General features: G+C 42.7%; 1 protein-coding gene across 5 annotated transcripts in view; it reads right to left on the reverse strand.

Annotated features, from left to right (window-relative positions):
• The window catches only part of HERC4 (HECT and RLD domain containing E3 ubiquitin protein ligase 4), a 76,441-nt gene that overhangs the window by 43,965 nt on the left and 10,194 nt on the right, over nt 1-22,282 (reverse strand). For all 5 annotated transcript variants that reach the window (XM_075000202.1, XM_075000204.1, XM_075000203.1 and 2 more), the window contains 7 exons: nt 19,442-19,518; nt 18,361-18,582; nt 15,638-15,729; nt 12,296-12,426; nt 10,131-10,291; nt 6,575-6,651; nt 784-908 (listed from right to left, as the gene is read on the reverse strand). In XM_075000202.1, the coding sequence (XP_074856303.1) occupies nt 784-908; nt 6,575-6,651; nt 10,131-10,291; nt 12,296-12,426; nt 15,638-15,729; nt 18,361-18,582; nt 19,442-19,518 (885 nt within the window). The remainder of the gene's footprint in view (nt 1-783; nt 909-6,574; nt 6,652-10,130; nt 10,292-12,295; nt 12,427-15,637; nt 15,730-18,360; nt 18,583-19,441; nt 19,519-22,282) is intronic.

The raw sequence follows: 22,282 nt of genomic DNA on the forward strand, positions 1-22,282 counted from the left end.
TGCTCTTTCGAGAGAAGGGCCTCCGGAGCGTCTACACATGCTTTTTTCCAAAACTCACTTTTGGAAAAAGGCACTCCTCATCTGGGAGAAGAAGAGTGCCTCCAAAAGAAGTGCCGTGTTCTTTTGAATTCCTTTTGAAAGAACACACTGTGTGTGCGGACACTCTGTGGGATCTTCTGAATTTGCCCCAACTAGTCCAAAAGATCTCATTTGTGTAGACACAGTCTTAGAGCCCTAACTTGTTCTCCACCTATACTACTAAGGCCATTATTTTTAACAAAATGTATGCCAATACTTCCACCCAAATCATCGCTCCTGATGTCAAATCCCCAATATTTTATTGACCTCCAAGGTCCTGTCTAGACTACAGCAATTGATCAAGGTAGATTGCAACCAGCTTTTACTTAAACGTAAAAGGAGTTCTAAGCAGTTCTAAGGAGTTCTAGGAGTTTATTAACCTTAATCACTTTTCCCAGCCTAAATAATTGATAAAAGCCCCTTTTTGCGCACCTTACCCCAATAACATCTCACAATTCCTACCTTGAGTCCATGTTTCAAACCTGGAATGTCTGTAATTATTTTTAGTTGTTTCAATAGGAAGGAAGTAGAACTACTACAAAGATTTAAAGTGCACTACAAGCAACACAGTTAAGAGTAATGCTTTTTGTACTGCAAAGACAGTTAAAACATTCTTTGTGTAAAATTTTCATAACCGTGTATATGAATTATAATTCTGTTTAGTTTTTAAAGATTTTTTTTCTCAAGAGTTTAGTTTGTTCTTACTTGGCTATCTCCAGAGGAAGCCGTCCAGATGGACACGCCAGCAATTTCTGAATAAATACTTCATTAACAGTCCAGATCTGCTTTAAAGAGTCAGGATATCTGAAGTCATCTGGTGGCATCACATTCTAAATATGTAAGAGGCAAATCAGTCACAGAAAGCAGAACCATTTTCCAATTTATCACTCTTACTGGGAAACGCAACCCCCTAAAAATATAAATAATGCAACTCTTTACTCACGCATTCTTCCCCACTGCAGAGAAAGGAACCCCTGCAGATAATCCCCTCGGTTCCTTCTTGCCATCCACTCCAACAGTGAGGAAAGATGGTGGGTTTCGAATAGATAGAGCGACACATCTCAAAGAACAACAGTTACAATGGCGAGTAACCATTTTTTTCTTTGAGTGTTTGTTCAGATCTATTCAAGTTAGCTGATTCCCAAGCCAAACACAAGAGGGTGGGTAAGAGTCAATGCGTGACTGACTCAAGGACAGCAGCCCTCAAGGCTGTGTCCAACCTAGATTGCTGCAGAACAGCATAGTGAGACAGCAAAGTATGTACAGAGGACCATGTTGCAGCACAACAGATTTCCTGGAGAGGCGCATGCACCAGGAAGGCTGTTGAAGAGGCCTGAGCTCACGTAGAGTGCTCCATGACAGGCAGCAGGGAAACTTTCGCAAGGACATAGCACGCCAGCATAAAAGACAGGATCCAGGAAGAGATACACCGTGACAAAACCGGGAGTCCCTTCATGTGCTCAGTGATGGCCACAAAGAGCTACAAGGTCTTGGTCCAGTAAACATAAAAGGCAAGCACCCACCTCATGTAAAGAGAGTGCAGCTGTGCTTTTGTTAGGAGCTACAAGGTTTAGGGTAGAAAAAAAGGCAGGAAAATATCCTTGCTAGTATGGAATCTGAAGAAGACTGTCAGCAGGAAAGCTGGGTGAGGGTGGAGCTGGACCTTGTCCTTATAGAAAACTACGTATGGGGGCTCCGACATGAGGGTCCAGAGCTCAGAAAGCCTTCTGGCAGAGGTGATGGCCCCCTGGATTGTCACTTTCCTGGTGAAATAGAGGAGAGAACAAGTATCCAGCGGTTCAAAGGGAAGACCCATAAGCAGCCAGAGCACTAAGTTAAGGTCCCAAGCTGGGACCAGCTGACAACCAGTGGGTGAAGATGGTCCAAGCCCTTGAGGAAACGCCCAAAATAGGGCATGTGAAAACAGTGTGCCCACCCTCCCAGGTAAACATTTTGGGAGGAAGAAACAAGGCCCTACTACTTCAGGGAAATGAGGTAGTCTAGCACCTGTGGTATACAGGTAGACACATGAGCAAGGTAACACTGACTGCATCAGCAGGAGCAGTGCATCCCTGTAGCTAGGTAAGATCGTTACACAGACTGGGGTGAGCAAACTGGGGGACAGGCCATGCTGGGGTGGGGTGAAATCTCATGGGGGGGGGTGCAGCATGATTGCATGCTATGTGTCAGGTTCATCTACCTCATTAAAAATGCTGACATATGTTCCCATTTTTATGTATGTGTATTCACATTTATGTACCGATTAATAAAGCTTTTGCATTCTACACACTTATTTTCTCACATATGCCGAAAGGTTTTCTTGGGTTTTTCTTTGTTTTTGTTTTTAATATGAACATAACTGAAATATCCGTTGGTTTGGATTACATTGACAGGCTGGGGGTGGGGAGGGCTGCTGCTAATTGCAGGGACAAAAAAATGAAGCCCAGAGTAAAATGTTTGCTCACCCTTGGTGTAGACATCTTGTGGCTGCTAAGCAAACCCTGCTGCACTGGCCGCCCTGAGCAAGCCTGCTTGGCAGGATTCAGCCACAAAGCCACCACATCATGGCTACATCTACACTTTCCCAAAACTTCGAAATGGCCATTTTGAAGATTACTAATGCAGCACTGAAATACACATTCAGCGCCCTATTAGAATGCCGGCGGCCACAGCACTTCAAAATTGCCGTGGCTCGCCCAGACAGCCAGCAACTTCAAAATCCCCTTGTTCCTATCTGCTGTTAGGAATAAGGAGACTTTGACATTGGTGGGTCCTTTCGAAAAGGACCCCCATCTGGATGAGCTGTGTGGCGGCGAGCAGCAGCAATTTCACAGTACTGTGGCCAACGGTATTCTAATGAGGCAATGAATGTGAATTTCAGTGCTTCACTAGTAAACTTCGAAATGGCCATTTGTATGGCCATTTTGAAATTTTGGGATAGTGTAGACATGGCCCATGAGGTGAAAGGACTGGAGGTCCTCATGGCAAAGGTGGCTGTGGTTCTGTGTGAGGAGGTCTGGAAGCAGGGGAAGCTGAATGGGCAGAAGCACAGAGAGCTCCATCAGTCTGGGGTACCAGTGCTGGCTATGAGGATTATGTTCACTTTGTCCCTGCAAAGCTCAAGAAGCACCATGTGCATAAGAAAAAACAGAGAGAAGGCATAGAGTAGCCTTGGGTACCACAGGATGAGGAATGTGTCTACTATGGAGCCAGGGCCAAGGCCCCGGAAGGAACAGAATACAAGATACTTGAGGTTGCGCCAAGATGAGAAGAGGTCCAGCTGGGGAAAGCCGCACTTTTGGAAGATTGAGTGTAGGATATCAACACAAATCAACCAATAGCGGGCAAGTAACCAGAGACTGAGACGGTCTGCCAGATGATTCTGGACTCCCAGGAGATGATTCACCAGAAGCGTCCTAAGTGGGCTACGTATAGCTACCATAGACACACAGCTTCAGTGTAGCAACAGGTATTCAAGCCACAATACTAACAGCCTTTATGGGCAATAAGAAAGGAACCGAAGGGTGCTGGGTTGGCTGGGTCATATATAGGCCCTGCACAGATGCCACTTAGGGGGGCTCCCCAGCCAACCCAACTGGTATTTGCTATGGAAAGGCTTTCTTATAGCTGTGCACATGCACACATTTAACTGGAACAGATATGAGCAAGCACTCGAAGAACTACTTTTATTCTATATCCAAGAGGGTCCTAACATATTTTGGATGCCTGATAAATAACGTAACAGGTTTTTTTGCTTCCCTCCACACCGGAGTTAATCATGCACAGTATTTGTGCCTGCACACAGTAAAGAGGACAAAGATTTTTTTGTTTGGTTTTTTCCCTACCTCAAAAGCTGCTTTCTGCTGAAGAAAAGTAACAATGCCCTGTGTTTTTATGCAGGGAATTCCTACCTACGCTTTTCAAACAACATATAACAACATGTTAAACTATTAAGAGGACTAAAGCAGTGCTTTGCTTGCAGCACTTAAAGCTTTATTTTTTTAAAATATATATATATATATATATATATATATATATATATATAAAATTTATTATGGAGAACAACAAAGATAGATAACAATCACTCATGTATCAGAAATCACCAGTTAACCTCAGATAATTCTTGTCAAAAATGTACTTAAACTTACTTTAGCAGTTTCTAGGAACTGATTTTGATGCATTATCTTTAAATACCAAGAGACACCAGAGTTATTCTCACATTTACATTATGGCTATGTGTACACTTTCCCCTCTCTTTGAAGGGGGCACGGTAGTCAGCCTGATTGGAGAATACTAATGAAGTGCTGCAATGAATATTTAGCACTTCATTAGGCTAATTCTCTCTGTGGCAACTTCAAAGTGCCAGCATGCCATGTAGCCGTTTGACACTTCAAAGCTGCTGCAGGAAGAATTAGCCTAATGAAGTGCTTCGTTATTATTCTCCAATCAGGCTGATTACCATGCCCTCTTCAAAGAAGGGGGCTAGTGTAGACATAACCTTTGTTTCTTTTCCAGTTCTATTTAAAATACCAAACAAGCTCCAGTTTTAATTTAAAAAAAAAAAATCTATTCCCAGGTGAAGAAAAAACAAGAAAAAAAAAATAAAAGACTTGTTAAAATTTATGTCAGCACTAACTTCTACTGCTTCATCAAGACTATGTCTAGACTAGCCCCCAACTTCGAAGGGGGCATGGTAATCAGGGTGTTTGAAGATTACTAATGAAGTGCTGCGGTGCATATGCAGGACTTCATTAGGCTAAATCTCCCCTACAGCAACTATGAAGTGTCAAACTTGAGGAGTAAAGGGACTTCGCAGTAGTGTGAGCACTTGGAAGTACCCGCAGCTGACTCGCGGCTACATGCAAGCCGGCACTTCGAAGTTTGACACTTCGAAGTTGTCATGGGGGAGATTTAGCCGAACAAAGTGCTGCATATGCACTGCAGCACTTCATTAGTAATCTCCCAATACCTCGATTACCATGCCCCCTTCAAAGTTGGGGGTTAGTCTAGACACAACCCTAGGAGTTCCAAAAATACAATATTCCAAATCTTAAATTACAAAAAATGTTCACATTTTGTTCAGTTTTGTGGCCTACATCTAGAGTATGGCATTTTAAACTGGACTACTGGGCAACTTTGTTCTGACCAAATTAAATTGTATGAAATATTAAGGTTAGAGGTGAGACCTACATGCAAGTAGTCAATGTGGATCTGTACATGAACACAGAATTCTTTTTGAAAATTACTACATAAATATGTTTGCAATCTACGCTTTCATTTAACAGTTAAAATGTTAGCCTTTAAGGTTGTGAAGATAAATGTCAGAATTGTAAGTGAAAGTAAGCCATCACAGTTTTATCTGCCCGACTTGACAAACAGCCTGTTACAGAAATTCTAGGGAACATATCAATGGCCCACATTTATCTGAGTCAGCATGTTATTTCTAAAATGCCCAGAATCATGCTAGGCACTTCATAATCATTTAAGAAAGAATGTCCGAGGCCCAGAGTTCACAGGTTAAGCAGAATAAAAACTGTTTGTGAAGGGAAACAAAGTGAATGAAAATGTTAATGTTTTATGTAAAGCAACTGTGCCCATGCTGGTTCAAGAATATTAGAGAGGCACTGTGGGTAACTGGACCAACTTCTGTTGATGAGAGAATCTTTCCAGCTACACGTGGCTCTTCTTCGCATTTGGGAACGATACGTCCCAGAATCACAGCAAAACCCAAGATGGAAGAGACTATTTAGCACAATAAGTTAGCACATAGTGTTAGCACTCTGCAGTCATGGGACAAAATGGGTAAGGACTCTTGAATTACTGATGTCATACCGTCTAAGACTATAATGAAAACGAATGATGATGATTTATATTGTCAGCAATAAACTATCTGGATACTAATCAATGTAGCAGAAATGATCACCTAAACATGTTTATCTATCACTATTGGACAGAATACCAGCTACTGGGGCAAAACACAATAGATCAGTTAGCTGCTCATAAGGGTTGCTCAGAAGTGGCAGAAAACAAGGTGAAATCCCACTCATACCTGAGCCTGCCTGAAGAGGGAAGAGGAAAGAGGACATGCGTACCACTATCAAAAGATTGAAGTGCGCTGTAGGTGCCAAAAACCACTACTGGCTTCTCGCTTTCTTGAGCCTCCAAAATGTGAATTCATCCAGCCAGGAAAGTCTCCTGATTCCCCCTACTACCTGCACTAGGCAGTTATGCATGTTCAAGCCTACTGGAAGGTCAAAATATATTCTCTCTCTCTCTCTCTCACAGGAGTTAAGCATAAAATAAACTCAATTCAAAATACTATTGTACTAATTGAGCTGTTCCGGACCAAGGCTGAGTACTACGAAGGGAAGAAGTTACAGGAAGCAGAGGTAAGTAAATGTGAGGTTCTGTCACATAGTTTAGATCTAAAATGCCATCTAGGCTAGAGCACTGGCTATAGGCTTTGAAACTGATCTGCAGTATATAAATGTATTACCTGTGGATTAAAGTAATGTGAAAAACTTTGATCTCCACCAGAAAAAATTCTCTTTACACAATAATATTCTTCATTGTCTGTAATGAAAATAAAAGTTGGTTCATTCCGAATCTTAACTTGCAATGGCATATCCCATTGTATCCACTGCAATGACTACTGATATAGTAGGGTCTCTGCAAGAAACCTTTGTTACCACCCCCATTCAGAGCTGATATGCACAACGCACTGCTTAAAACAGCAGCAACCACCTAAACCAAGAGTGGGGAACCCATGGACCACAGTCTAGATCTGACCTGAGGCTTGCCTGGATCTCTCCCCTGAGACTTGGGGCTTCCCTCCCCATCATCCAGCCCTTAGCAAGGGGGGCGGTGGGTTGGAACCCTGAGCCTCATGGGCCAGAGTCAGGCAAGCCAGGGCTGAATCCAGCCCACAGGCTCTGCCAGATAGGGGCAGGACGAGACTCTGCCACCACCACTGCTCCTCCTCCTCCTCCTCCCACTCCCCGGGGAATGGCAGCTCAGCGTTGCCTGGAAAGGCTTCCTCTGATAAGCCAGAATTCCAGCCCATCAGAGCAGCAGGGGTGTGCTTGGGAGCGGCAGGAGAAAAGCCTCTCCTGGAAGCAACTCTCCATGCGGTAGCTCCCCCAACCAGAGGGAAGGAGAGGGAGAAGCAGCAGTGCATGGAGGTAAGCACCCCCTCCATCACCCAGGAATCCTCCAGTCTCCAGCCTGTGCCTTCACCATCCTCCTCCCCTACCCTCCAAGCCCCCATCACCAAAGGACACCCATCCTCAGCCCACACATGCATCCTGCCCATACTTCCTGACCCCTAACCTGCTCCTGCACCCCATCCTCTCTAGACCCTCAAACTCAGCCTGTTCCTGCACCCTCCTGTCCAGACCCCACTCCATTCCTAGCCTGTTCCTTCACTCTTCCTCCCACCCAGACCTCACTCTCAGCCCATTTCTGCACCCTCCATCCTGCCCAGATTGTTCAACTCCAGCTCACTCCTGCACCCTCTCTCCTGCCCAGTCCCACACCTGCTCCATGGGAGCTAACTCCCACAGAATGCATCCTGAACACCCCCATTATTGTTTCCACCTTGAGTCCCCTCAAGGGTTAAACTGGTCTGGGGGAAGTTCTGAACCCCAGTTCCCCCTCACCCTTCTCCACTCCTCTGCCTGTGGTGCTGAAGCCTGAGGGGACGAGGCGTCTCAGTCAGGGGCCACATCAGTGAGTGCTTGGGGGTTTTTGTTTTTTCATCATCATCATGATCAATAATCATGGGCTCAGCGCCCATTGGTGTCCGATGCCTCCCTCATTATTTCCTTCCATCTTTCCCTGTCCACTACGGAGTGGCTTAGTTTCTGTAAACTAGCTCTGCACCAATCTACTATTTCATCTACCCATTCTCTGTGGGGTCTGCCTTTCCTATTCAAACTGTCCATTGTGTTGGATGGCAGGGTCTTGATTTTTTGTTTGTCATTCATTCCGCAGATATGCCCGAATACCTGTAACTTGCATTGTATAACCTTCTGCAATAGGTTCTCTTATGGCTGTATCTTCCTATATAATTCCTCACTGGTGACCTTCTGCATCCATCCTGTTCTCAGGATCTTTCTATACTAACTCCTCTCGAAAGCCAATATCCTTCTCTTTGAATCTTTCATTACTACCCATGTCTCACATCTGTACAACACGCTACTGAATACACGTTTTCAAGATGCTCAGCTTTGTTCCTAAACCAATCGCTTTGCTTGTTCTGATCTTACCCATCGCCTTCAAACTTGCTCTTGCTTTCACTATTCTAGTCGCTATTTCCTTCTTACAGTCTACATCACGTCATGCTGCTTCACAGACACATGAACTTCTTTATGTTCTCCAGTTTGATCCTGTCTACACTAATCTTCCTTCCTACTTCCTTATGTACAAATATCATTGTTCTCATTTTATTAATGTTCATAATTAGTCAATACCATTTCCCTTCCTCCTTCAGCACCTGCACTGTTCTCGCTAGCTTCTCTTCATCCTCCTCAATGATAACTATATCATCTGCAAACCTCAAGTTGTTCATTCTCATCCAGTGCACAGATATCCCTTCTACCTCTTCCTTGATCTTGTCCATCACTCTCTCTAGGCACATGATGAAGATACTGAGAGATTTCGGATCTCCTTGTCTCGTACTTCTACTCATTCTAAACCAAGTTCCGAACTCTCCGCACATTCTCACTGCTGCCGCTACATTGTCATTGATATCCTTCAACAACTGTATCGGTCTGCTATCCGCTCCGTACAGCTCTGACACCGCCCAAGTCACTTTCTGATCTATACTTTCAAATGGGGAATCAATGAAGCAATTGTAGATGACCTTGTTCTTTTGTTGCGCTTTCTCCGCTATCAGTCTCAGTGTCAGCATCTGCTGTATGGTACTTCTCTTTCCTGAATCCTGCTTGCTCATCTGCTCAATGTTCTTCTATCTGAGATCTCCATCTCTCCATCAGTATCATCAGCACCTTGCCTAGATGACTTGGTAGGGCAGTCATTCTGTAGTTCTTGCACTCCAACACCCTTCCTGTCTTGTGTATTGTCACTAGCACAGATCTTGTTCATTCCTGAGGTGCCTTCCCTTTTTTCCAAGCTATATTACATAGTCGGTGTATTTCCTGAATCATACTTCTCCACTGTATGTGATCATCTCTCTGGTGATCTTATTTCCAGGGCTCTTGCTGTTCTTCAGTTGTTTCACTGCTCTTTCTACTTTCTCCTTGGAAATACTGGTCTCACTCTCAATGGTCAGCAGAGATCTCTTTCAGTTCTTTGATCAGTCCCTCTGAGACACTTGCGTCCAACTGTGCTTTGTACATATTGGTGCAATATCTCGTCAATCACTGCACAACCTTCTCCTTGTTCATGAACACCTCGCCATTCTCGTCTTTGATCACCATCTGCTTCAGCTGTCACTTCCTATTAACATTCCTGATCATCTTATACACCTCCCTAGCCTTCCATTCACTGTAATACCTCTCTATACCTTCACACTTCTCTAACCATTTCACCTTATCCTTCCTGGCCACCTTCCTTACGTTGTTGCATTTCACTCTATATTGCTGTTCTGCCCTTTTGGAAACATCCCTTCCAATCTTCAACGCTCTCTTCTCTTGGACCAACTTCAGTGTCTCCTGCGTAATCCACTTCTGTTTTTGCTTCTCACTTTGATGTGGCATTTTTCTGTGGGTCAGTGGCCACAAACCCAAAAATGTTCCCCAGGCCTGACCTAAATCTTGGTCTACACTAGCATGCTCACTGGTATTATGCTTAAAGGAACTGAATTAGTGGTATCTGTAGGATTTCAGCAGACACTTCCTAGTGCAGAAAAGGTTTTAGGGTGATGGAACTTTTCCTCTCTAACATCAAGACCAATATCCCTGTGTTCTAAGGAACAGACAATCTGACAAGAGAGAAACTGCACTGGGAAAACATAATTGGCTACCTCCCATAGCAAAACAAACCACACAAAAATCAGAGTCTACAGCATTAATACATAGTGTCACACTTACCTGCGGTTGGTGGGCACTGCCCATTATAAGGAATCCAGTTTCCTTTTACTGTGAAAGGACTTTTCCTATTACTAGTTGATCCTGTACCTAACTGCCCATTACCTCCAAGACCAAAAGAATAAATTCTTCCAGATGAAGGAACAAACGCAGAGGTGTGCTGCCTATCAAAGAGATATAAAATTTAAAATAAACTAAAGGTCCAGTTGCAGCTCCGCTTGCAAGTAGAAGCTGGGTTGGGAAAAAATTCGAGACAGAAACTTGTAATACACATCCAAACTGTAAGGGCCAGCTCTGTGCTGGGGGGAGGAGTTCCGCTGGGAGCTGGGCTGGGCCCCCTGCTAGCTGGAGGGGGTATGGCAGGCACAGTGCAGGGAGGGGGGCTCTGTTGGGGGGGCTGGGCCAGACCCTGAACTGGCCAGGGAAGGGACTGGGCCCCCATTGCAGGGCTGGACCAGGCTCCACACTAGGTGGGGGAGGGGCTGGCACAGTGCGGGGGGGGTCTCCATTGGGGGGATGGGCCTCATGCTGGTCAGGGAAGGGGCTGGGACTGGAACATTGTGGGTAGGGAGGGAAGCTCCATTGGGAGGTATGGACCTGCCCCATGCTGGATGGGTGAAGGGCTGGCACAGTGCAGGGGAGTGGGGCTCTCTTGGGGGGTCTAGGCCGGGCCCCACGATAGCCAAGGGAGGGCTTCCCTTGAGGGCTGGGCCAGGTCCCGCACTAGCCAGGGAAGAGGCTGAACCCCACACTGGGTGGGGTTGGCATGGTGTAGTGGGGGCTGGGCTGGATCCTGTGCTAGTTGAGGAGGGACCGGGACAAGGGCACAACACATGGCAGAAACTTGCCCAGATGGACAGACATCGCACAAAGAATACATATATGATTACGCACGCATTGTGAGACATGCTATGTGCAGTTTACCAGTATATTTCATATTTAGCAGCACAGTACCAGAAACCATGTACTCCGAGGCAATGAAAAAAAAAGGACTTGGTTGGAACACTAGGGGAGACAGAACAACCATATGGAGCCTGTCATCCTTTCCCACCCAAAGCCTGACCTGGAAGGCGTTTTGGGACATTTAGAATTTAAATTTTCTGACAGATTCCTTTTTTCCCCCTCTCAGCCCTAGGTTCATGGTAGAAGAGGGGATAGTCTGGGACACACAGCAGTGAATTAATGAAGATTGTTAACGGAGAACCATGGATAGACAGAATTGTAATTGAGGACAATTTATATTTAAAAAACAAAGTATCCCTGTCACCAGCATGATTGTTTTGCTACAATGTGCGTCTTCTTCCATGCTTTGTCTTTGTCCTTGTCCCAACAAATTGGGAATCTAAAAATAAAAATGTCTTCATCTGGGTCTCGAAATACAGTAGACGCCCGAGTTATGTGAGGGTTGTGCTCCTGTGCACCCATGCATAAAACTCAAATTTCACACAAGTTGGGGTGCAAAGGAGCTGGGAACCAGGTGGCAGCCAAGCTCCCAGCTCCCCTGGGTTTGCGGGAACCACGGAAAGCAGGGGAGAAGCTGCACAACAGTCGCTGTCTGCCCGCCCCGCTTCCCCAGCTCCTTTCACTTTGTACTTAACTGGACTCCTTTCGATTTGCACTTAACTCACGTTAGTACGTTAAGCACAAATTGAAATCGCACTTACCAGTGGCTTACTGTAGTCTACATTTTGGGTGCTGCTACAATCCAAACAAAGTTAAACATCTTCCACGGCTTGAACTAGAGGCACACACAGATATACACTGGACACATGCCTACCTGAAGCTATTAACTTGTGTTCCTTTTTAAAAAAAAGGGAAATATATGTTTCTAATCCTTGTGTTACATACAGTAAGGACACCAGCACCTTGACTATTTAGGATTAGGATTTGGTTTGTTAGATGCTTCTTAAACACTGTTTATGGCCTTCACTTAAACACACAAGTACCAGAGTAAGAGAGGCAAGAATGGAAAAAGAATAAAAATAAATGATTACTGCAGTTTTTCCTTTTTGGACACTGTATATACCATTAAGTACTTCAAGTATCTAATAATTTTGTCATCAACCCTTACCTGTAAGTGTCAGAGTTCAGATACTCCACTATGCAACTGGATGTTCACCATACAAATATTTATGCAATTCATAGCTCTTTGACAGAATGGACCTTACCTTCCACAAGCAATCTGTGTAACAATGCTTCCCATAAGTTCAAAAACTTTCCTTGGATTTATCTCATGGCTAGTAGAATTATGACCCAATTGTCCATAGCCTCCAGCTCCAAATGTGAAAACTCCACCTTCCTAAGCAAATACATACATACATACATACGTACATACATATATTATATATATATTTGGATTAAAAGTACAATACATTTAACAATAAGACAGTCATCCATTGTACAGTTCCCCTTCCTCGGTTTACATAATTTTAACAGACAGTGAAACAGAAAAAGAAAGGGTACTCATGCATACAAGAGTTGCAAGTTAATTTATTTTATAAAAATGTAATACCTATCATATATTACACCACTTTTAAATAATTTTCTTCCCATTTCCACGTTACACAATAATTCTGCCATTAACAGGATACTAGCTTGGTTTTCTCTCTTCCACAGATGAGCTACAACTGCAGACAAACTCAAAGAGGGAATACCCTAAAACTTAATTCATTAATGTATTTCTTCATAATTTCCAAGAAAGATGGCCTCCTCAAAGAACTGATGCAGAGTATGATTGAAAACTCTAGCTTCACCATTTGAAAGTACAGCTATCAAAAGTTTCCACATAGTTGTAAGGCAAGTTCAAGTATTTTTAAAAAAATGTTTTTGATTAACAGGAAATTAACCAAAAACCTTAAATGAAGAATGTTAATCAAAAATGTGGTTTAAAAGTTACACAACTTACCTTATAACAATTGTGAAAAGTCCCATATTCAAATGCTTTCAAATTGCAAAGCTGATTCTTTCAATTCTACTCTGCATCGGACTGGATCTTTGCTGGAAATTGTCATTAAAATGGTATCATCAGCTGAGAAAAACAGCCCCATTCGCTGATTAGAACAAACAGCGCCAGGTACTTTGAAATTTTGGAAGGGCTTTTCAAACAACTCTCACAATTAGTTATTCCACACAAGGCCATGTCTACAGGAGAAGGTTCTGTCCACAGAAGTTATTATCAGAAGAGATTTCCTGGTGAAACTTCTGTCAATATATGGCATCTACACATAAAAGCAGATTGACAGAGCAATCCACTCTGCTGACAGAGCGCAGCCAGACTGCCTGGCCCTCTCTCAATTGAATGGCTGACCAGAAGGCTCTGCAAACAGGGCAGCCCAGTGAAACGGAAGCCCTTTCTGTAGGCAAAAGAGCTCCGGAACATCTACATAGCTGTTTTGTCGACAGAACACTGTTGAGAGAGACATTATACCTGAACAGGAAGAGGTATAAGGCTGCCAGTGGATGTGCCAGGTTTTGCTGAGAAACTGTCAATGAAGTGCATTTGCTGTGTAGACACACTGCGTTTTTTCCCCAGCAAAAGCCACTTATGTAGACATTGCCTTAGACCCTAATTTTGAAATGAATACCACTCAGAGGAACTCTTGGACTAGAATGGGCGACAGAAAAATCACGTTTATCTTAATATTTACTGTAAATTAACAGGTCTTAATCCATTCACTTTTTAATTAAAGGGATAGTGTTAATTTAAATTTCTCGTAAATCTGATTTAACAATCTTACTAACAATGCCTTAAAGAAAAAAAGCAAACATAGCTCACTGGTCACTACTTTGTTTATGCTATGCATATCTCAACTTGCACAATAAGTAACAGTAGTAATATTCAGTAGCGCAAATATTTGGTTTACAAACTACAAGATAATATTTGTTCACAAATGGTCTTTATTAGACATCTTTTACTATAATTTGGCAGAGACTTCTATTATTTGAATGTTTTCTATAAACTAATTTACACAAAATACAAGTGCAAGACTACAATACATAACATTTAAAAACACCAACTGAGGAGTAAGAGTAAGTTACAATATCAGGTGTTCACACTTGAATTTTATTGTAGTCCAGATATTCGTATCTGTATCAGATTGAGCTACAATGACATAAAACTAAGACCGCCTCACAAAAGGGCATTTCTTTCATGACTATATAACCTAATTTTTAATTAATCTGGTCAGTGAAAATTTTATGGCAAGGCAAGCAAAGTAAAACCATTCAGCTCATAAGTTTATGCACGTACATTAAAACCCTGGTTATCCAAAATAACCGGAACCAACTGATGGTCAGATACCTGAAAATATCATATTATCACGGATACGGTGGGGAGTTGCTGGGGGGTGCAGAAGGGGACTACATAGGCCCATTCTGAAGAGCTTGCAGACAAGCTCTCTGGGGTGGGATGCAGGATGCCAGCCACCACAGAGTGGCTCCCCAGGGATGGCTCCCTGGCGTGTGGAGTTGCCTCCAGCCCCCTCGCCATCTCCCTGGCAGACAGCCTTTGCTGCCCCAGGCAGGCAGCCATCCCCACCACCAGCGCAGAGCACAGAGCCCCAGCCAGCTTCAGGCAGGTAGCCCCAGCCGGCCTTGATGGGGCTGCAGATTGCCCAGGGATATTATCCAATACCCACCCCTCAACATTCCCCGTTATCCAATATTCCGTTTCATTTGATACCACCTCAAGATAAAAATGGAACGTTGGATAAGCAGGGGTCAGATAATCGGTGTTTGCCTGCACTAGAATTCAAACATTATAAACCTCAACTATCACACAGTTTACATAATGACATAAAAACAAAACTTTTGTCACGAAGTATTCTTAATAAAAGCTTACGAAATCATCTTTAATGAAGCTGACACATCTTACTGAAATCTGGTCTATGCTTATAAGTTAGACTGACTTCACTACAGCATTCATGGCTGTGTAAAAACCTCTTCCATTACTGCAGGAAGTGTTTACATTATAACACTACAGCACCACAGCTGTGTCGCTGTAGTAACTATACTACAGACATGGTTTATGTAACTTACAAGAATATGGAACTTTATTTAAATGTTTACTCTTTCTCTTATTAGCATTATGATTTCACAGCCATATTTTATTCATCCAACTTGTAAGAAACACAAATACTATATTTAGGGTGCACCTACACTAGGAACTAACTTTGAAGTTAGGCACTACTTCGAAGTAGCCAGCACAGAGTCTACACACATTCTCCCTTACTTCAAGGTTAACTTCTAAGTAGGGAGCCCAACTTTGAAGTCCTTACTCCATTCCCAGGAATGGAGTAGTACCCTACTTTGAAGCTTAACTTCAAAGTAGAGTAGGTGTAGATGCTCAATCTTGAAGTTGCTTACTTCAAAGTTGTACTTCAAAGGAAGCAACTTTGAAGTTACTTTTGTAGTGTAGACACAGCCTTAGACGCTTTTAAAAAGCGCATTAATTACTGATATACAAAGTGCCTAAAATTTACCAAATCAGATGGTGCTTTTATGTACGGTACCTTTGTAAGAGCAGCAGTATGATCTTCTCCACAACAGATGTGAATAATTTTCTGAGATCTTAGTGACTTCAGAAGATTAGGAACATACCTGTCTGAAAGTTTTAATAAAACCAAATAAAAACTTGGTCATGCTAGGATGTCAGTACATTTAACATGTGTTTTGAACAAAAAAGTTACATCAAAAGAGCTCTGCCTCCAGATTTAATTTTCAAAATTATTGATCTCTGAGCCCAAATTTATTCATCTAAAAGATTCAAAAATCAAGTAAAGAACACAAAAGTGAGAAGTACAAAGAAACATAATAAAAATATTCTTCCTGAATTTTCACAAGCAAAGCATTATACTCCTTAAAATTAAATGCGCTGGATCATGAACGTTAGTCCACAAATCATGAAATACAATGCAGTATATAAGATCTAGCTTGGACAATGTGAGAGAGACTATCCAACATGTATGTTTTAGATGGTGAAAAGTCAACTTCTTAAAAATGTACAGAAATAAATTACATTGAATTTGCATACTTCAGCCGTTTAAAAAACGTTTATACACAGCCCATGAAATAATGTTCTAGTAACAGGGTATGTTAAGAGTTCATGGCTACGTCTACACTAGCCAAAAACTTTGAAATGGCCATGTAAATGGCCATTTCGAAGTTTACTAATGAAGCGCTGAAATACACATTCAGCACCTCATGAGCATGTGGGCAGCCGCAGCACTTCAAAATTGACGCGGCTCGTCCAGACGTGGCTTCTTTCTAAAGGACCCCGGCTACTTCGAAGTCCCCTTATTCCCATCTGTTCATAGGAATAAGGGGACTTTGAAGTTGCCGGGGTCCTTTAGAAAGGAGCCGCGCGGCAGCGACCTGCGTCAATTTCGAAGTACCATGGCCGCCCACATGCTAGTGAAGTGCTGAATGTGTATTTCAGCGCTTCCTTGGTAAACTTCGAAATGGCCATTTTTGGCTAGTGCAGACACGGCCCATATTAGTTTTGTATACAGAAGTTAATCGTCCTGGAGATATAACAGAATAAAATATCTAATTGCACATGTGAAAATTAGCAAATATTTGTTCAATACTTCTAATGTATACTTAAAATTGTATAAAGTCATTTAAAAATAATTTCCTATTCATTAAAAACATATACTTTATCAGTGCCAGGATCTAAAGAGCATCTACCAAGACTATGAAATGACAATGTCATTTTTCATTTTCCACTGTGTAACTCAACCACTGACCCAGTTTGAGCCTTTCTAATTTTCTCACTAAAAAGGACTCCAATCTTATTTAAAACTATTAATTCAGAATTACATTTAAGTTGTATCACACTTTTGTAAGGTTTTTGTAGATGTTTCTGTAACTTTTGCTTTTTACTGATAGGGCTGTTATCCCCAAGCTAATCACAAATAATGTCTGTGAAGACAAAACTACAGCTCTTCAACACAAATGTGAAGAGCGTGCTCTTATATACATGCGAGAACTGGCACTATAGCAAGTCTTCAAATCATATGCTACATATATTCATGAACAGATGCCTGAGGTACATCCTTCATATCAAATGGCAAGACTTGATCGCAACCCCACAGAAATCAAATTTCCCATAACTTGGGGGAGCCAGGAAACTGACCAGTGCAGCAGTGCTGGCCTGTTTCCCGTATCCTGCAAGTGGCAGGAGCTGTGAGCCACGCAGCAGTGGTCAGTGTCCCAGTTCCTGCCAGTGGCACCAGCCAAGAGTCAGGATGCTGCTCCTGACAGAAGCTGTGAAACCGCTCCTGTTGGGGTGGCAGTCTGACTCTCTCACCACCCCTGACAGGAGAGGGGAAACTGCTGTCAGGGATGGCAAGAGAATCAGACTGCCACTCCTGACAGGAGTGGTTTCAAAGCACCTGTCCGGGGGTGGGGAGGTCACGACATGACAGGGGGACACAACACACAGCGGAGGCAGGAACCTGAACAGTGCAGCAGCACTGATCAGTTTACCCACTCCTGTGAGTGGTCGGGAGCTACCGCCTGCCTCCCAGATGCCTGGAGAGCCAGAAAACTGACCAGCGCTGCTGCACTGGTCAGTTTCCCAGCTCCCCTGAGCGGTGGGTGGCCTGGAGTCAGGCACCAGTCCCCCACCACTCAGTCACATTATCCTGAGATTCATGCACTTGAGTGTGTGTAACTTGGTGTTCTACTGCATGTATATCTATGCCGTGTGACTTGCAAAACTACAATCCCCTGAAACTTGAGGAAATTTAATACACTAAGCCCCCAAAATACATGACTTCAAGATGCACTTAACTTGCCTAACGAAAGTTAAGCACAACTGGAAATTGCTCTGCAGCTGTCTGCCCACCTGGCTTTCCCATATGGGGGAAGCCAGGTGGCAGCCACGGCAGCATGTTGTTGCAGCTGTCTGCCCAGTGTGACTTGTCCCAGCTGGGGGATGCTGGGGAGAAGCTGCACCTGGCTCCCAGAGCAGCAGCCTAGTTCCCAGATCCCCACCAGCTAGAGCAAGGAAATGGACTGGCAATGTACTGGTCAGTTTCCTGGCTCCTGCAAGTGGAGGGGAACCAGGAGCCAGGCTGCCACCTGGTCCCCAGCTCTCCTACACTCCCTGGAGTCTGAAAGACAATGACGCTGACAAGAATTCCAATTTGAAAATTATTCCAGGACATTGAGTACAAGGTTGAGCCACAAATAAAAACTTCTGGAGTATTCTGAAGTAACAACTACTCACCATTTTCATCATTAAGACCAAGCTGACCAAATTTGTTGCGTCCCCATCCAAAAATGGCTCCAGAAAGAGTCAGTGCAAAACTATGTGCTCCACCAGCTGCAATTTGTGCAAAAGGAATTCCCACTAAAGATTTAATCAGCTGGGGTGAAGTCTGCTTTTTAAATTCATAGCCTATACCCAGTTGGCCATATTTATTCTGTCCCCAGGAATAAACTTCACTTCCTATTAAAGAGAAAAAACATTAAGATGAAGCAAGATCAACAGACTAAATGTTATTTAAAGGTGTACACACTCCCTTTAACAAAACTGACAAATTTCATGGTCTTCCAAATAATTAAACATTAGACTAATCCATACAAGGTATTCAAATAATTTCATAATAAGCTTCAGTTGACAAGTGCAGCACTAAAAGAAAAAAATAGCCTACAGATGCATCTACCAAAAAAGCCCCAAAGACAATGCTGTAAACTAGTGTAAACTAGTAATATTCTGTAATACTGAATAGACAGGCACTATAAAGGTGAAATTTGATTCTCTGGGAGTTCCACAAATGTCTGCATAAATATGTTCTTCAGAGACCTTATGAAAGTTAATAATTGTGAGTCCTAATTTTCAAACAGGAACAAGTGCTTACACATTAGTACATTTAATTTTCACATGCCAAACAGGCACAAAAAAGGCTGCTCTTTTAAATATCAAGCTCAGAATTTCAGTGGATTCTGTAAATTGTAGGAACCAATCAGCTAATTATCATATACTTTACAAACACCACTAGCAAAGCAGGCACGACTCAATTCAAGACAACTGAAAGAATACGAACATGAATGACATTGAAATCAATGGGACAACTTGCACTACACTGTGCATATCTATACATGTCTGCAAAAAATTCAGTGTGTTCCTTTATATAACAGAATTAACATAGCTAAGGCTTTAGGAGGTGAAATTTGGCACAGTGTCAAAGGTACCCTGGGGGAATCTCTTTTAAAATGTGGTTCCTTCTTTGGAAAAAATTCTGTAAAAAACATTTTTAATTACTTAATAGGAATTTACATAAATACTGCAAAACAACTTTACTTACCTTTTGAGAGCGCAAGCGAGTGATCGTAACCACAGGCAACTTGCATTACTTGAATATCTGATAAGCTTTTAATATTTCTATGGAAATTAAAAGCAGAAAAAATTAGAATGCCAGATCTTGGCATTACAAAGGAGTACAACCACTGACGGATGACTAAATACAAATTAATTCATTGGCAATTTCTCAATAGAAATGCAAGTTAAATCTTTGAACAAAAGGAAAGCTAACCCTATTTTAAATATTATAAAACACCTTTTAATTTAATTTGCAAAAGTATAAAATATTAAACCAAATCTCTGGCTAGTAGAAACTCATAGAATTAGGATTTTGTTGTTGTTACAGGGGCACAAGTATGTTATCTACCTGAAAAGGAACTGCACAAGTTCCTCCTAGGTCTAACAGAATCTTAAAAATGTGTTATTCTGCACCATGTTAATATGAATTTTGGCTCCCAAATAATTCCAGTGGGTTTGCAAGGATCAAAAATTTTTTCTTTAAATCACATAGATTTGAATGTGACAGTTAAATCCTCACACCACTGCCATCAAAGAGAACTCTGAAAGTGCCCTTAGCGGAACCAGAATGTCACCTGAGAATCTTACTAAAAAACTTGAGTGTCTATGAAGATGTATGAAATCTGTCATAACATTTTGTTTCAAGCTTGTGCTGTGACTGTGATACTGGCGGACCAGATGCTAACCCATGCCAAGGATTTTAGTTCTCAACACAGCTGGAAGCTGGTTAGCTTACCTGGGTATTACTATTGTTACTATATATGTTAAATTGATATGAATGTTTCTAGAATTGATAAAATGCTTGTACAATGCTGCATATAGTAATCTCTGGTATAGTATCTACACCCCCTACTATAAGTTTACACTAAGACTAGGGCTACAGTATTATTTCTATTTCAAGATATATTTGTATCTCAAAATAGAAACCATGAAGCTTTTGAGTGTGATATTTCGGTCCTGTAAGTTCAAAAGCAGCACTTACTTTGAACTTTAGTGTAGTGTTGCCTGCCCCGGGGTTCAGAATGAGATGTCTTGATATAAGTTACACAATTTGCACGACGCAAATTGCATAACTCATTTCGAGCTAGGGCTATAGTATAGCGCTAGCCAAAGTGTTTGCGCTGTAGTCCTCCATAAGTTTATTAGCTTTGGGATATACTACAAACTTATGGCACTATAACTACGTTGTCCCTGGGTTTTGAAAAAACCATACTCCTGAGCAACAGTTCTTACACCTAATCCTCACTCCAGACAAAGCTATGTTTACAGAAGGGTTACTCTGGCTGATATAGCTACTTGTGTCTTGGGCAGCTGGAGTACCTACTGTACCAGGAGACATTCTCTCATCTGCAAAGATAGCATCTTCACTAAGTGCTAAAGTGGCACAGCTGATCTACACTTGCAATTGTGGCCCTAGATTCTCTAAGTGTAGACCAAGCCCCTGAGGCAGTCCCAACTGCAGCTGGGTTACCAGGCTGGTGCACTGTCTGACACCCAATTAGCATGGTGAGGGGGATAGCACAGGCTAGGACAGGCAAGCCAAAAGCCTCAGCAGGCCCATCAGCAAGGTGTGCCAGCATGGGCTGGCTCCATGCTCCCAGAAGTGGCAGAGGCAGGACAGCCAGCCCTCAAGAACACCTGGGCAGCTCCCTCCTCCTCCTCCCACTCCCTGTCCACAGCATGCCACCCATGCTCCGGCTGTCAACACCACAGCTATTGCAGCAGCCAGGAGCCCCAGGCCACTTTAAATTGCCAGGCCCTGTGGGGCAATTAACTTTGTTTTCCCCCTGCTTCAGCAAGCCTATACATGGACACCCAAACAGAAACCTGCCTGGGAATGCACACACACCTTACAGCACACCCTCAGCCAGCCCCTTTAATCTCCCTATTGGCCTGCTGCTTAGCCTGGCGTGCAGGGCCATCAGTGCTGGCCTGGAGGAGATCCCCTGGGGCTGGCAGTAACTCAGCTAGGAGTGTGCTGTGCCAAACCACCTCCATATGCAGAAGAGCACCCCAGGATTAGTTACCTTCTTACTGGAGTGGCACCAAGGCGCACTGCTGTACTTTCACTACTGCACCCCAGAACAACTTGACAGTGGTGATAAAGAATCCAATTGGGCAAAACACAGAGCTGTTTAGTCTTGCCCTCATAATTTCAACATTTCACTGATTTCAATGCTGCTGCTCTTGGTTATTAAAGTGTTATAGTATTTGCTTGACTGGACTATAACATGGTATACCAAATATACTTCTTAAGTTAATAAAGGACTATTTTGTGAAAAGGCATAGCAAGCATACCCCCTTTCAGGAAAAAAGAAATCCCACACATATTTTGATTCCATAATCAGAAGGTATATTATTCCAACTCAGTTAAGTACTTCAGGGATTAAATTAGAATAAAGATCTGATCAGAGTATGACAAGAACCACTTGACACTCAAATCAAAAGAAAGTGGGGATGGCTAGGTCACTCTGTCAGAAAACCAGCATCCAGAATAGTCCATCAAGCTCTCAAATGGAACCCACAAAGAAAATGCAAAAAAGGAAGACCTCGCACAACGTGGTGAAGATCTACTGAGACTGAGGACAACTGGGGTACTCCTGGAGTCAGCCAGAAGTTCTGTCCCAAGACAGTAGAGAAGACTTGTAGATTACCTATGTTCCACTCCAAGTAGAAGGGTTTAGGTCAAGTAAGTCAAGTCAAATTGCAAACATATCCATTTTTCTTTACCCATATGATTATTTAAAAAAAATAATCATCAAGATCCTAATAGGTTAGTTCGTTACAATTGTTTTAAAACCAGAATAGTATCATCTACTTATCTAGT

The sequence above is a fragment of the Carettochelys insculpta genome, chromosome 7 (genome assembly GCF_033958435.1).
Source record: "Carettochelys insculpta isolate YL-2023 chromosome 7, ASM3395843v1, whole genome shotgun sequence".
NCBI classification, from domain to species: domain Eukaryota; kingdom Metazoa; phylum Chordata; order Testudines; family Carettochelyidae; genus Carettochelys; species Carettochelys insculpta.